Source organism: Phaseolus vulgaris, chromosome 5 (assembly GCF_051622355.1).
Source record: "Phaseolus vulgaris cultivar YP4 chromosome 5, ASM5162235v1, whole genome shotgun sequence".
NCBI classification, from domain to species: Eukaryota; Viridiplantae; Streptophyta; class Magnoliopsida; order Fabales; family Fabaceae; genus Phaseolus; species Phaseolus vulgaris.
In genome coordinates, this window is record NC_143502.1 from 44,292,365 (window position 1) to 44,305,882 (window position 13,518).

The 13,518-nt window shown below is 34.3% G+C and overlaps 3 protein-coding genes across 3 annotated transcripts; all 3 read left to right on the plus strand.

The window, feature by feature from the left end:
• Positions 1–13: 13 nt before the first annotated feature.
• Positions 14–4,499, plus strand: LOC150027732 (two-component response regulator-like APRR9). Its single transcript, XM_090302732.1, has 8 exons — positions 14–442; positions 788–949; positions 1,031–1,161; positions 1,460–1,570; positions 1,952–2,063; positions 2,149–2,551; positions 3,075–3,843; positions 4,038–4,499. The coding sequence occupies exons 1-8, from the start codon at positions 262–264 to the stop codon at positions 4,149–4,151; spliced, it is 1,983 nt and encodes a 660-aa protein (XP_090158858.1). The 5' UTR covers positions 14–261; the 3' UTR covers positions 4,152–4,499.
• Positions 4,500–6,370: 1,871 nt separating this feature from the next.
• On the plus strand, positions 6,371–7,549 carry LOC150027733 (NDR1/HIN1-like protein 12). The gene has a single exon (XM_090302737.1). The coding sequence runs from the start codon at positions 6,704–6,706 to the stop codon at positions 7,295–7,297; it is 594 nt and encodes a 197-aa protein (XP_090158863.1). The 5' UTR covers positions 6,371–6,703; the 3' UTR covers positions 7,298–7,549.
• A 3,673-nt stretch (positions 7,550–11,222) lies between these two features.
• LOC150027734 (protein CURVATURE THYLAKOID 1B, chloroplastic-like) lies at positions 11,223–13,283 on the plus strand. Its single transcript, XM_090302307.1, has 6 exons — positions 11,223–11,572; positions 11,980–12,104; positions 12,196–12,282; positions 12,397–12,459; positions 12,938–12,975; positions 13,073–13,283. The coding sequence occupies exons 1-6, from the start codon at positions 11,404–11,406 to the stop codon at positions 13,128–13,130; spliced, it is 540 nt and encodes a 179-aa protein (XP_090158433.1). The 5' UTR covers positions 11,223–11,403; the 3' UTR covers positions 13,131–13,283.
• Positions 13,284–13,518: the final 235 nt, after the last annotated feature.

The window sequence follows — 13,518 nt, forward strand, 5'->3', positions numbered from 1 at the left end:
TGATTATGTATCTATGCATGTATGTGGCATGGCGTGAGAAGATATTTTGTAGAATTTTCGCGGTTGTGAAGCAAAGTATTGAAGGCGGTTTGAAAATTCCGAAATTCTCTGTCTCTTTTTCTCTCTGCCTCCACTCAATTTAGCAGACTTTTTAGATATTTTCACTGCCCAATTTAAGATTCAGCATCAGGTGTCTTCTTCTTACTTTTCTGGCGTCAAATTAGGGTTTTGATTAATGCAGCAGAAGCAAATTGCTTGAGAATGGGTGAAGTGGCGGGTGAGAAGTGTGTGATGCAGATGCAGGGGGAACAGAGCAACAATGCCTCCACGGTTCGGTGGGAACGTTTTCTGCCTCGGATGGTGCTTCGAGTGTTGCTTGTGGAAGCTGATGATTCTACTCGACAGATCATTGCTGCACTTCTCCGTAAATGCAGTTACAAAGGTTTTCTTTTTAAAAAAAATGTTGTTTAAATTATGTGTGAGAAAATGAAAACCCAAACCACCTCTGTTTCCTCTTTAAACGTGTTTAATGTGAACAAACTAACTCAAGTAGATATTTCAATAACTGGGGGTATCAATCTGGTTTGTTTCACTTACAACGTACTTGAACTAAATAATGGTTATTTATTTGTTTTAATTAAATATAAAGGGAATGATTTCATGCAAATGTGTACTTTTGTGGTGGGCACTGTGTAAGGTATTTCCTTCCACGGTAGTGTTTGAAATGGGAATTTTCCCTCAAGCTCAAAATGCTTATGAACTTCTTAATTGCAATTTTTACATGCAGTTTCCACAGTTTGTGATGGCTTAAAGGCATGGGAGACATTGAAGAACAAAGCATCTGACATAGATCTCATATTAACTGAAGTGGATTTGCCATCAATATCTGGATTTTCACTTCTTAGTTTAGTCATGGAGCATGAAGCTTGCAAAAACATTCCCGTCATAAGTATGAGTTGACTTGGTACTGTTAGTAGTTAGATGTGGCTAATGGACTCAAATTTGTTCTCACCTTCTTATGATTTTGCAGTGATGTCTTCCCATGATTCAGTTAGCATGGCGTTCAGATGCATGTTAAAAGGTGCAGCTGATTTTCTTATAAAACCTGTTCGCAAGAATGAGCTGAGAAACTTGTGGCAGCATGTGTGGAGATGGCATGTTGTACGTCATATTCTTCAATTTTATTCTGGCAATTCTTTGATATTTCTTTTGTCTATTAGTGTGAACTTACTACTTTGACACCCTTGATAAAAAAATACACCCAATTTTTAACCCACTATAATAGTATATATTAAGATTTGAAGTTAAAAAATAAAATAAACATGATTAAAATATTATTATTTTGAGTTGTCTTGGTGGCTGTCAAAATATCACCTCCCTATTTACTTCCCATTTATTGCTTCAATTCATGTTTTCCATACATATAAGCAGGCCTCCTCAAAGTTTAACACTGTCACAGATTGAACTTGGTTTTGCTGCAGAAAATCATGCTGCAAGCAATGATTCTAGCGGTTCTGTGGCTTCGACACCAAAAAATAATGAATGCAGCGAGAAAACAAGTGAGGCTCAAGTAAGTTTTTCTCTCCCGGCCTCTAAACTCTCACTGAAATAACAACATGCTGCAATATGCCTGCAACAGATGTCAGTTTCTCAGATTTCTGTGTTAGGTGTGAAACAACAATTAATTTTTAATTCTGCTAATTCAATTTCTGAAGTTTCATCTACACTTTCATTGCTTGGCATGATTAACACACAAAGACATAAACATTGAATCCCTTTTCCATTACATGTATGAAGCCACTCTTCTCCCAACTTGGGACATTTTCCTTTATAGGTTAGGTTGGTTTCATGATTTTATATAGAAACGACATGTTTTGCCAACTCCTATGTAGAGAGAACTAGTACACCTCCATTTTTTTAAGCTGAGAGTACATTCATGGAAAATATGCAGGATATTTCACTGCTGAAGAGTTCTTCAAATTTGAGCGATATTGGCACAGTTAAGCATGAAAACTCTACAAAATGTGAAAGGGAATCAGATGAGCATAATGACGAAGCTGGAGGTGTGCAAGTTTCCTTTATTTTGTACTTTTGTTCAAATCTTTGGCCCTTATTTTGTTACTCAGTTACAGTTAGCATGTATTGCAGCCAAATCAATAGTTATATCAGAAGATGAAGGGTGCAACAAAACTTTTAAACCAACAGGCTTAAGGCTAGGTCAAGGCTATGATTTTGGTGAAATGGGAAATCAGGATGAAGTTCTAAGAATAGAGTTGAGCAAAGCCAATCCTGAGATTAATGTCGATATTCATGGATGCATTGATGAATTGGAAGGCCCTTCTACTGGGGCCATTGACTTGATTGGTACATTCAAGACACTTCCAAAGAGCACTGATGAAAATTGTAGTTTCAGTAGTGGTAACATTGCCAAGTTTGACTTTGATACACAATTGGAACTTTCTGTAAGAAGATATTTTCCTGGAAGCTCATACAAAGATGTATCTGAGGAAAGGCAAATATTGAACCATTCAAATGCTTCTGCCTTTTCTAGGTTAGTTCTCTACTTGTTTTGGACTTTAATTCGTAATCAAGTACTAAAGATAGGAGTTGTACGAACCTTTCTTTGCTCTAACAATAACAAATTCAGCAAAATGAATTTTAACTTTCATTTCTATAATTATACGTGTACTTTCTAGAGTCTTTCCCATTTTTGCTTATGTCACTCTACATGCCGGGTAATGGAGTTAAAAGTTTACCAACTGGCAAATTGATATGGACTAAAACCATTTTAAGAGCATGTATTTATGGTCTTCCGAAACACTAAGTGGTGGTAAATTTGTCCAAGCTTCTATATAGACACCAAATATATTGTTGTGTTTTATCCTCAGTCATCAGCAATTTAAGTAATACTTCCCACCAAGCCTGAATTTTGGGGAGGTGGCGGGTGACCACTTGCCTACTACTTTTGTAGGTCAAGAAATCAGTATCAATTATTGCTTTCCAAAGCATGTCTTCTATTGAACTTTCAAAATATAAAGAGAATTTTTTATGATGTGATAAAAAAAAAATTGCAGGTATGGTGGTAGTAAGTTGTTGCAGACCCTTTGTCCAACACCATCAACTATCTCTGCAAAATTAACAAACGGTAGTCATGATTCTCAGAAATCCCATAAGTTATCTGAAAACACATCAACTTCTGATCAATATGGTGCAGAAAATCAAATTAAGGAGAAAATTACCACTTCAGATATTGGTCAATCTGAACAAGTTGATCCAAATTTACCAAACAGTCAACTTAGATTCTTTCCTGCTACAGGGGTGACTTATGGTCACAAGTCTACTGGAAATGGAAATGTCGTCCCTTCTATGCTTTATTCTCAATCAGTTGTCCATCCCATATGGACTCCAAAATCAGTGTTCCAGAAAGAGAGCTCTCCCTTTCCCTCAAGTACTTCCTCCCAGTCTAATCATCAATCTCCCAACTCAAAACATCATCACTGGTCTGACGATGCAACCCATGCTTCTGATCAAAATGTAAATGACCAAAGCCATTTGGATTTTGAGACACAGGACTCTCCGACTGCTAGTCAGAGTGCTGATACTGCTCTTTACCATGATACAACAAATCATAATTGTAGTGGCGTGTACAGAAGCATAGGCTGTAGAAGTGAAGGAAATGCTACTTCGGCTAAGGTAGCCAAGGACAACAATGAAAGTTTCTTTGATATTGGTCACCTCGGTTATGATGGATTCATAGGGACAGATTCTCATCGCACCAGCCAACGAGAAGCAGCTCTAACAAAGTTTCGACTTAAGCGGAAAGACAGATGCTACGAGAAAAAGGTATTGCTGCCGTGCTATTACTGCTTCTGAAAAGAGCTACTCTTGAAATATTTATGGTAAAGGAATTATCGGGGCCTCATGCAATTGCTTGCTGCCATGTATTTCTAAAATTATCAGACTTTAGGATTTGAAACTTAAATTGTGATTGCTTTCTTGTCTAACGCAGCTGCTTATTGTTGAAATTTCTTGCTCAGGTCCGATATCAAAGCCGGAAGAGATTGGCAGAGCAGCGCCCTCGGGTGAAAGGGCAATTTGTTCGCCAAGTACACAGTGATCATCCAGTATCAGACCTGGGTGGTGATTCCTGAAATTTTTTTATTATGGCTTCTTGAAATTACCTTAATCGCTGAATTAAAATTTAACTTCCAAAGCTGATTTGCCTCTCTCGACAAGGATTAACTATAGGTATAGTGTGTCTGGTAAAATATGTTTCCTTTTAGCGTTGTTAGTATTTTCTTATGACTTGTCATATTGGTTGTCTCTTAGAATGTAGAATTGATTTGAAATTTTGATTTTACCTCGTGTATATGTTTCTGGATTGAAAGCTAGTACAGGGTTATAGTTATATAGGCAGTAGTATGCTATAAGGGTTGAAATAGCTTCTATCCTGGCAAGCATCTATGGTTTGTAATCAAATGAAAACAATCTTTCTTTAATCTTTCCATTGATCATTTGAGCCCCCTTTAAGAATACTATAGTCTTGGTTGCTCAATCAACCAAATCCAGTCAACGTAGGTACATTTTGAAATTCCTGCAATCACTGAAGACTCCTCCTCCCAAGTCCCCTTATGATTTGTAAAAGCACTTGGACCCCATTGTTCATGTATTTCACTTTTCTTTTCCTAATATTTTATGGGTCGAACCTAATACCAACTCCAAACTGACTTTTCTTTTCCTAATTCCTACTAATATATTATTTGTTCAGATTCTATTCTTATGTTTTTAATTAATCCGAAATTTTAATGTGTAATACTATTAGACTTCATGCCTAGATAAAAAATATAGTAAGCAATTTTTTAACTATAGTTAAGATAGATTTTAATGTGATCTTATAATTTGGATAAATCAGTTTTGAAAGTCTTAATTAGGGCATTGAAATCATAAACAGTGTTAACATGTGTGATGTGTATAAATTGTATGCGACTTGCATAGCAGTTGTGGGAAACACATCACATCATGCTGAGTTTGGTGTATGATCTTGCGAAGCATGGTCCAAACGGAACCGAACGTGTGTATAACTGAAGAGAAAACACATAGTTCATTGCATGCACACACTGTTCATTTTTTAAGTCTAAGTTTATCCATATGTCGGTGAAAGGAGTCAAATTGAGCCACATCTCCTTTAGCTATTCCTTTCGGTTCTCCCCTCCTCTGCTTTTGTTCTCTTTTGGTTCTTCATTTATTTTTCTGAACAAAAACCAAAAGCACCACTACCTGACCCCATGCTAAATTAAGAAAATGAAGGCGGTGAACTTTGTTGGTTCCACATTTATTTTTATCATACGTTTGACTATTGGTATATACTGATATATATGATATAAGCAGCATGAGAGTTAATTGTGTAGCTTACCTATGAAGAAATTAAATGAGGCACTTGATTTAATTAAACATAGGGTTTACAGTACTTGCTGTATTCTATTAGAAAATAATGTGGAATTGTGTGCTATTTAGGTTGAGAAAAATAGAATGAAAATTTAAAAGATATTTTATAAATTTGTTTGGTTTGGATAGAAAAAAGAGGTATACTATGATTAAAAATACTATTTTGCTGATAAAAGTGTATATTATAGTATTAAATCCTTTTAATCCATTATAAAAAACAAGAGTAGCACACTTTTCTTTTTATTCAATTAGAAAATCTACAACAATTCATTCATTCTGCTAAATCAACTGAATTAGACTTCCTTAATATAAATATCACTGTTTAATCACATGCTGTCATTACCTTTCATCACTGTGATGTGAAAGTAAATAAAATTAAGATCTACAGGCTTACTATTTTTTTACTAACTAATTTCTACCAAAAAACTTCTTATATTCCCCAACTCCATCTTATATCTACTCTCTCCTCTCCATTTCTAGGACACCAAACATAACATTGAAATTTATTCCTTAATGACAACAATATTAAAGTTTTGGAGGTCTCACAGCAAAAAAAGAAATTATTTCCATGAATTTTATTTGCTTCCCACTTTTTATAATTCCAAACCTAATATAAATTCCAGTGCAAACTCTTTCTATTATTATTTTTGTGTATTCTCATTGTTAATTCATTCATCTTCCCATGACAGAAAAAGACAAGTGTAACCAGAAGAAGTGAAATGAGGGAGAAAAATGCATATAAAGAGTTAGGAGTTTGGGTGAGGGGAAGTAAAAGACATTGCCAGCAAAAGAAGTGATGACTAATCAGAATCATAATGTACACTCACTGAGTTATATTCTTAGCAAGAGATAGGCAAAGAAAAGTGAAAGGCATAACAAGTAAAGAAGAAGAAAAATTGGACTGAAAAGAGATGTAAAAGCACTCCAATACCAAGTGACCAATTCCAACTCTCCTTTGTGACTTCTGTGATCCATTACATTACTACAGCATCTTTCTTTTGGTGAGAGGTAGTTAAAAATAAGCAATTTTTGGATAATGATTTACAGAACTTGATTCAAGTGTAGAAAGAGTGAGAGTTGCAAAAAATAAATAAAAATGAGACACAGACATAGACACGTTTATATATGAAAAAATGTGAAGTAAAAGCATGCAACAGTTTCCTCTTAGATTCTTCTCCTCTATTGACCTCTTATTTCTCTGTCTTTTTTCTCTTCTTCACTACCAAACTCCAAAGTCACACACTGCAACACAGGGAAAATGTCGAAGGACAAAAACTCGAATGATCCGAGACGTGCAGCATGCACAGGCATCACCATCTTCCTCCTCTTAGCGGGTGTCACTCTTCTTGTGCTCTGGCTTGTCTACCGTCCTCACAAGCCCCGCTTCACGGTGATCGGAGCCGCCATCTACGGCCTCAACGCCACCACCCCACCGCTCATGTCGACCACCATGCAATTTTCCGTCCTCATAAAGAACCCCAACAGGCGTGTCTCCATTTACTACGACAGGTTCTCCGCCTTCGTCTCCTACAGGAACCAGGCCATAACGCCGCAGGTCCTGCTGCCGCCGCTGCACCAGGGCAAACACACCGCTGTGTCGGTGTCTCCGGTGATCGGAGGGACGACGGTGCCGGTGTCGGTTGAGGTTTCAAACGGATTGGTGGTGGACGAGGCTTATGGGGTGGTGGGTCTGAGGCTGATATTTCAGGGCAGGGTTCGGTGGAAGGCTGGTGCCATCAAAACTGCTCATTATGGACTGTATGTGAAGTGCGATGTGTTGATGGGTTTGAAGAAAGGGTTGGTGGGTCCAGTTCCTCTCCTCGGAGTTTCACCCTGCGATGTCGATGTATGATGTCTTCTTCAACCTACCTTTTCTTTTTCTGTCATCGATTCAGTGTAATAATTGCAACTCTTTCTTTTTGTTCCCCTCAAAACCAGAAAATTCATATATAAGAGTTAGTTTTTTTTTCAACTTCAGTGTGTTAGAAAAGGTAAAAATGAAAGAATTTTCAAGTTGCAGTGTACAAGGTTTATGTGGTATTGTATATTAATTTAGAGGAACCAGAATGAGAAGGCATGTGTGTTTCTTCTCTTAGTCCTCAAATTGTTTGTGACTGGAGTTTTTTCAATTGTGTTGCAATGGTTATGGCACTTGGTGCAGCAAAGTAAGACATTTTGTAAAGTGTTATTTCATGTCTAATTTAACTTCATAAAAATTAATAATTTAAGTCTAATTTAACTATATAAAATCATTTAATTTAATTTAACTTTATAAAATCGATTTTGCGATGTTGAAGAATTTCTAGTCGTGGGAGATTTGGGATATAATTGGGATATAATTGAGAAGTTAATTTTCATAGCAGGCTTTTGCATCTGCTACCATAGACAAGTGAGAAGTGGTGTTTTAGATATTGGAATCAGTGCATTGTGTGAGATGATCAAATATCTCATAAACATATTATTATTATTATTATTTTTGGTTATTCTATTTACATACTTCAAATGATATACAAATTAAGGAATATAAGTAATATTTTTATTCGATTTAGACAAGCTTTTAATGTTTCTTAAATTAATAAGTTTTTATTGTAGTATTTAAAAAAAAAATTATCTTTCAAAAAGTTGAAATTTTACTTTTGTATTGGTGATTATGTGATGCTTGCTAATGACTTATCTTTTCATAATAAGGTCAATTGATAATCTTAAATAAAATCAACAATGGTATAGTTAAAAATATAATAATTAATATAATCTAAAATTAATAAAAGGATAACAGATAAATGAACAATGGTATAAATTTCAATGGTGGGCATAGCATCTATGAAGCTTCCTCTGTTGGAGTTTGATTTTGAGAGTGAAGTTTGTTGTGAATCCGATTCCCTTTTATGTGATTGATTAGTGCATAGTGGAGAAGAACCAGAACTAAATAGGTAAAGGAATAATCACTTTTTAATGCAAGTGTCCAAAAGTGAAAAAAACAAAAACATTATAATGTTTTGTTCATAATCTTCCATATTGTAGCAAAGTGTTCTTCCTGCAAAATTTTAAAAAAGTTGGATGTTAGAATCAAATTTAAAAGTTAAGTAGGAAAGTGTTAGATTCAATTTTCTTCCCTATCAATTATCTATGTTGTTTTGAAGTTCTACATTATTATTCAACCAATAAGATAATAAAATATGTGACATTTTGAAAGTTAAACGATAAAATATGTATAAATAAAATAGGGGTGTGCAACAAAACTTCTGTACTTTAATTTATATACACGGAATACATTTTAATTTTTAAAATACACGTCTTTTTAGTCACTTTTACTTAATAAAATCATTTACCTCAATTGAAAACTTGAAATTTTGGTAAAAAGTTAATCACATTCCATTTAACATGCTACCTTACATTTTATAAAAATTCAAAGACATTTTAATAATTAAAATAAAATTATGTGATATGTTTCCACTATATTAGTTGTTTGTTTCTTCCCTGCCAAGTTATGAGAGAAATTTGTAAAGTTCATTTTTTTTTGTTTAAGAATTAAATTCATTATTATATATATAAGAATTAAAATAATTTAAATGAAAATATAACTAACTAAAAACACTTTTTTTCTTGTTTAAATTACAGATATTGCACGATTAAAGTCATTTATTAATTGAACAGAGTAGAACCCTTGAGTTGTATATATGTTCTAATCCCCTTAATTGATTCACCACCTATCTTACCATATCATTTTGTGACTTTTTTTTTTCCTGCAAGTCCATATATTCTTTTCTCGCTTCCATAAATTTTCGTATTTCTAAAAATATCCCTTTGTAATATTTCAGATTATGTAATTTAAAAGTCTTTTTTTCAAATTCGCATTTAGTTTCCAGATTACATAATTGAGAAATTTTTTTCAAATGTATTATTAATTTTTGGACTATATAACTTATAAGTCTTTTTTAGCTTTCAAATTATATAATTCAAAAGTCTTTTTTCAAATGCGTGTCTCGATTATATAATTTGGAAGCTACTTTATGAGGGTGGCACAAGAAGAATAAAAAGATATTTTCACATTTTATATGAGGTGGCAGAAGAACATATATGGAGGTGAAGAAACAGTCCACTTTTGTATATACATAGGACAGTTAAATACTTGTGCGCACAAAGAAGCATCCAGTGTAGGCTTAATATATCCTAATTCTCCAACCTTATTTATTCACCCCCACATAAAATTAAATTTTCAATTTTATCTTTAAAAAATTATAATGCATTTTAAGATTTGGAAATAGATATCAAAATATATTTTTATATCCAAAAATATATTTGTACACCTTTCATGATATATTAATATATTTCAAATTACACATTCCATGATCTATTTTTAAAATGGATATTCTAAAATAATTTTTAGAATTCACATTCTCAAATATATTCTTAGAATGTATGTATTTTTAAATCTCGAAATATACATTTAAGAATTAATACATTTTCGTAATTTTGGAATGTGTACAAAACTTCAAAATATACTATGATTATCACTCAATCTAAAATAAGGTTGTTTTATAAATCTGAACTAGGGACATTTTTTATTATATTTGACTACCCTCATGGGGTTGCAGCTTCAAACTGGGGGTGCAGAACCCAATGGCCATTCTCCTTCTCTTTGGGTCCATAGACTCCAGTCCAATCCTTGGGCCATTATCCATTTTTGGCAAGGCAGTACATTTTTCTTCCTGCACCCCCACTTGCGCAAAGACAAAAGTGTCGCTCTATAAATTGTACATTTTTTTTTATTCTGGATTATGAAATACGGTAAATTTTCGGATTGACGTTTCCGGTAAATTTTTGGATTGGCGCATCCGGTAATCTTCTGGATTGATGCTTCCGGTAGTACATGAATGATAATGTTAATCCAAAATAAAAAAAATGCAAAACATCCATAATTGAAAAAATCATTCCGGATCCGTCAATCCGTAATTCAAAATATGCATTCTGGATTCAGAAATCCATAATTGAAAAAAAAATCATTCTAGATCCACCAATCCATAATAGAAATTAGGCTTCCAGATTCTGCAATCCAGAAATCAATAATTTATGCAAACTTTGCTTCCAGAAGACCCCCTCATCCGGAATGCAACATGATTCACTTTCAGATTGATGAATCCGCAGCACACTCCCAGATCCCAAAATTGTGGGAGTCAGTTTCAGAATTTACAAAATTGTGGGGATGTAGGAAGAAAAATATAGAGGTGCAGGAAGAAACTGCCTTTTAGCAATTGTTTCCTGCACCATATTACCGAACTCAATTCCATTAGAAAAGACAAAAATACCTTTAATGTATTATTTTTTGTATTACAGATTTTCTTATCTGGAATGGACTTTTGATTTTTGTTTCCAGAATACAAAAAGCTCTTCCAGATCTATTTTTTCCAGAATGTATTATTTTCTATTTCGGATTTTCATTTCTGGAATAAAGGGTATTTTTGGAATTTGAAAATTCTGTTGGGTGAAGGTTAAAAAATGTTGGGTGTAGAAAGAATTTGCCTCATTTTTTTTCTTTTATCCTTTAGCCACCAAACTTTACCAATTATGATTGGGGAAATCTTTATTTCCCATTACAGATTGACAGTACATTGCTTGCTGGATATTTTGTGAAGGTGTATTTTGAGCCAGAAAAGAGTTGATGAAAAAAAGCATTTTAGAAGAAAGATATTTTTGCATGATTTGAGGCTTGGAGGAAGTGCAAGCACATTGTATCCAAGGAAAAACCATAAAAGCCCTATCTTAGCATCCATGTCATCACACACACTATCCATAATGAAGAGAAATGAGTGGTTCAGCACTTCAAACTGTGGCAGAAGAACTTCCAGCAAAATTACAAACACACCAAATAAATATCTCAACAACATAATCTATATTCTTTCCCTGTTAGCCTCAGAATCTTCATAGGACACTAAAAGTAGGAGTTGCAGAACAATAACAATGGCCTCAACCTCCTCCCCCACCCTCTCTATATCCTCTTCCTCCACCCTTGTTGATGCCAAGCCTCCAAGGCAATCACCAGCTTCTTCCCCACAATGTGTTACTCTTCCCACTCTTCCCCCACCACCCCTGCACTCTCACACTCGTCCTTCCAAGACTGCTGCTTTCTGTAAGTGAATTACCTAAAAAAGCTTTCACTAAAAAGAAAACTTATATGTAGTGACAGTTTTAGTATGACGGTTATTAAAAATCATCACAATTAGTTATATAATACGACACTTACATAAGTGTTATCACATTCAAGTTTCTGTATCAGATTATAATTGAAAAGAGAAATAATTTTTACTTGAAACAATTTTAAAATTGTTTTGATCAAATCAGAGTTATAAACTTTAATCTTTCAGTATGCAGTTGTCAAATTAACATTTTTCAAACACCTTAATGTCTTATAATTTCAGTATGAGTTGTGAAGATTAATTTCTGCATGAATGTGTCATGCCCATCAGTTTGTGAATCATGGATATTTCTAGCCTTGCTTCTTCAGTGGTACTAACTTTTCAAGTTTGATTCTTTCAGGCCGCAAGATTGCTCGAAATGTTATGGGAATGGCTACCACAAGAGAGGCCCCAGCAGCAGAAGTTGCCACAACAGAGCCTGCTATTGCTGAGACGCCAGAGATTGTGAAGACTATTCAAGAAGCTGTAAGGATCATCTCAAATTATCTGATAAAAGGGTGATGATATATGTGACCTTGCTATTGTGTTTCTGACTTGACTCATTAATGTTGGCTAGTGGGAGAAAGTTGAAGATAAATATGCAGTGAGTTCATTGGCAGTGGCTGGTGTTGTTGCATTGTGGGGCTCAGCTGGAATGATCTCAGTAGGTTTCTTTTAATACAGAATTTCCATCAAATACATCATCATCAAGTGGTTTCTGAGGTAAATTATTAAGTTGTTGTAACCTAAGCAATGATATGATTATCACTTGTAACAGGCAATTGATAGGCTTCCTTTGATTCCTGGAGTTCTTGAGGTAGTAGGCATTGGCTACACTGGGGTAAGTCCATTTGTTGGATATCGCTACATTCACTAGAGATTGAGACATTTCATTTTTTATAGTGAGTGTAAATCTCACCTCATAACATAACTGGTTTCATGAGGTTGAGTTAGACTTAAAGTCCACTCTTAATAGTATCAGAGTCATTTTCGAATTTATCCTAACAAGTGTTTGTTGGGTTTATTAGACCGTTATCAGACCACCCATAATATGTTGTCCCACGCATACGAGCTGTCACTCTCGATGTGAGGAGGGTGTGTTGGAGATTCCACATCGACTAGAGATTGGAACATTTCATTCTTTATAGTGGATGCAAACCTCACCTCATAACCCAATTTTATGAGATTGAGTTAGATTTAAAGTCCACTTCTTGATACCATCAAATCAACTTTTAATTCAAAATGATATCATCAATAAGCTTTTAATTCAAAATGATATCATCAATAGTAGTTCATCTTCAATTTATCTTTCTCTGCAGTGGTTTGCTTACAAGAACCTAGTTTTCAAGCCAGACAGGTAGAGCAAATTCTGCTGATAACTTACTATAATTTGGTTGCATGAATTATAACTTGATGATCAATGTTTTATTTCCATAATTTGGTTACTGTGACAGGGAAAATTTTCTAAGAAAGGTAAAAGAAACATATAGCGAAATACTTGGGAGCAGCTAAAGCAGTGAGCATTTTGTTGAAGTTGCAGCTGTGCTTTATTTTGTCCCAGTAAGCTTCTGACCAACATACTTCATCCCATGTAATGTAATCTAGCCTCCAAATAAGTGTAATCTTTTTAATATATTCAAGAAGATATACATTTCTTCAGTTATATATATGTTTATATCCCTTTCTGAATTTCAAGGTTAACATTTTTAGTTAATGCATGGAAACTGAATCCTTGAATTTGAAGGATACCTTATCATTTAGTCCATTTCATTTTCTGCCAGAGCTTAGTTAGGATCTTGCTAAAATAACATGTAAAACAGAGCATCAACACAATAATAATATTAGTCACTTCAAAAGTTGAAGCAAAGGGAGCACATATATAAGACCATAAAGGGAATTA

Bases quoted from the DNA above. Each gene is read 5' to 3' on its own strand.
- LOC150027732 (XM_090302732.1), top strand. From the start codon at position 262: ATGGGTGAAGTGGCGGGTGAGAAGTGTGTGATGCAGATGCAGGGGGAA. The intron at 950-1,030 runs GTATGAGTTGAC...ATGATTTTGCAG, and splicing joins CAAAAACATTCCCGTCATAA to TGATGTCTTCCCATGATTCA. The intron at 1,162-1,459 runs GTACGTCATATT...ACACTGTCACAG, and splicing joins ATGTGTGGAGATGGCATGTT to ATTGAACTTGGTTTTGCTGC.
- LOC150027733 (XM_090302737.1), top strand. From the start codon at position 6,704: ATGTCGAAGGACAAAAACTCGAATGATCCGAGACGTGCAGCATGCACA.
- LOC150027734 (XM_090302307.1), top strand. From the start codon at position 11,404: ATGGCCTCAACCTCCTCCCCCACCCTCTCTATATCCTCTTCCTCCACC. The intron at 11,573-11,979 runs GTAAGTGAATTA...TGATTCTTTCAG, and splicing joins TTCCAAGACTGCTGCTTTCT to GCCGCAAGATTGCTCGAAAT. The intron at 12,105-12,195 runs GTAAGGATCATC...AATGTTGGCTAG, and splicing joins TGAAGACTATTCAAGAAGCT to TGGGAGAAAGTTGAAGATAA.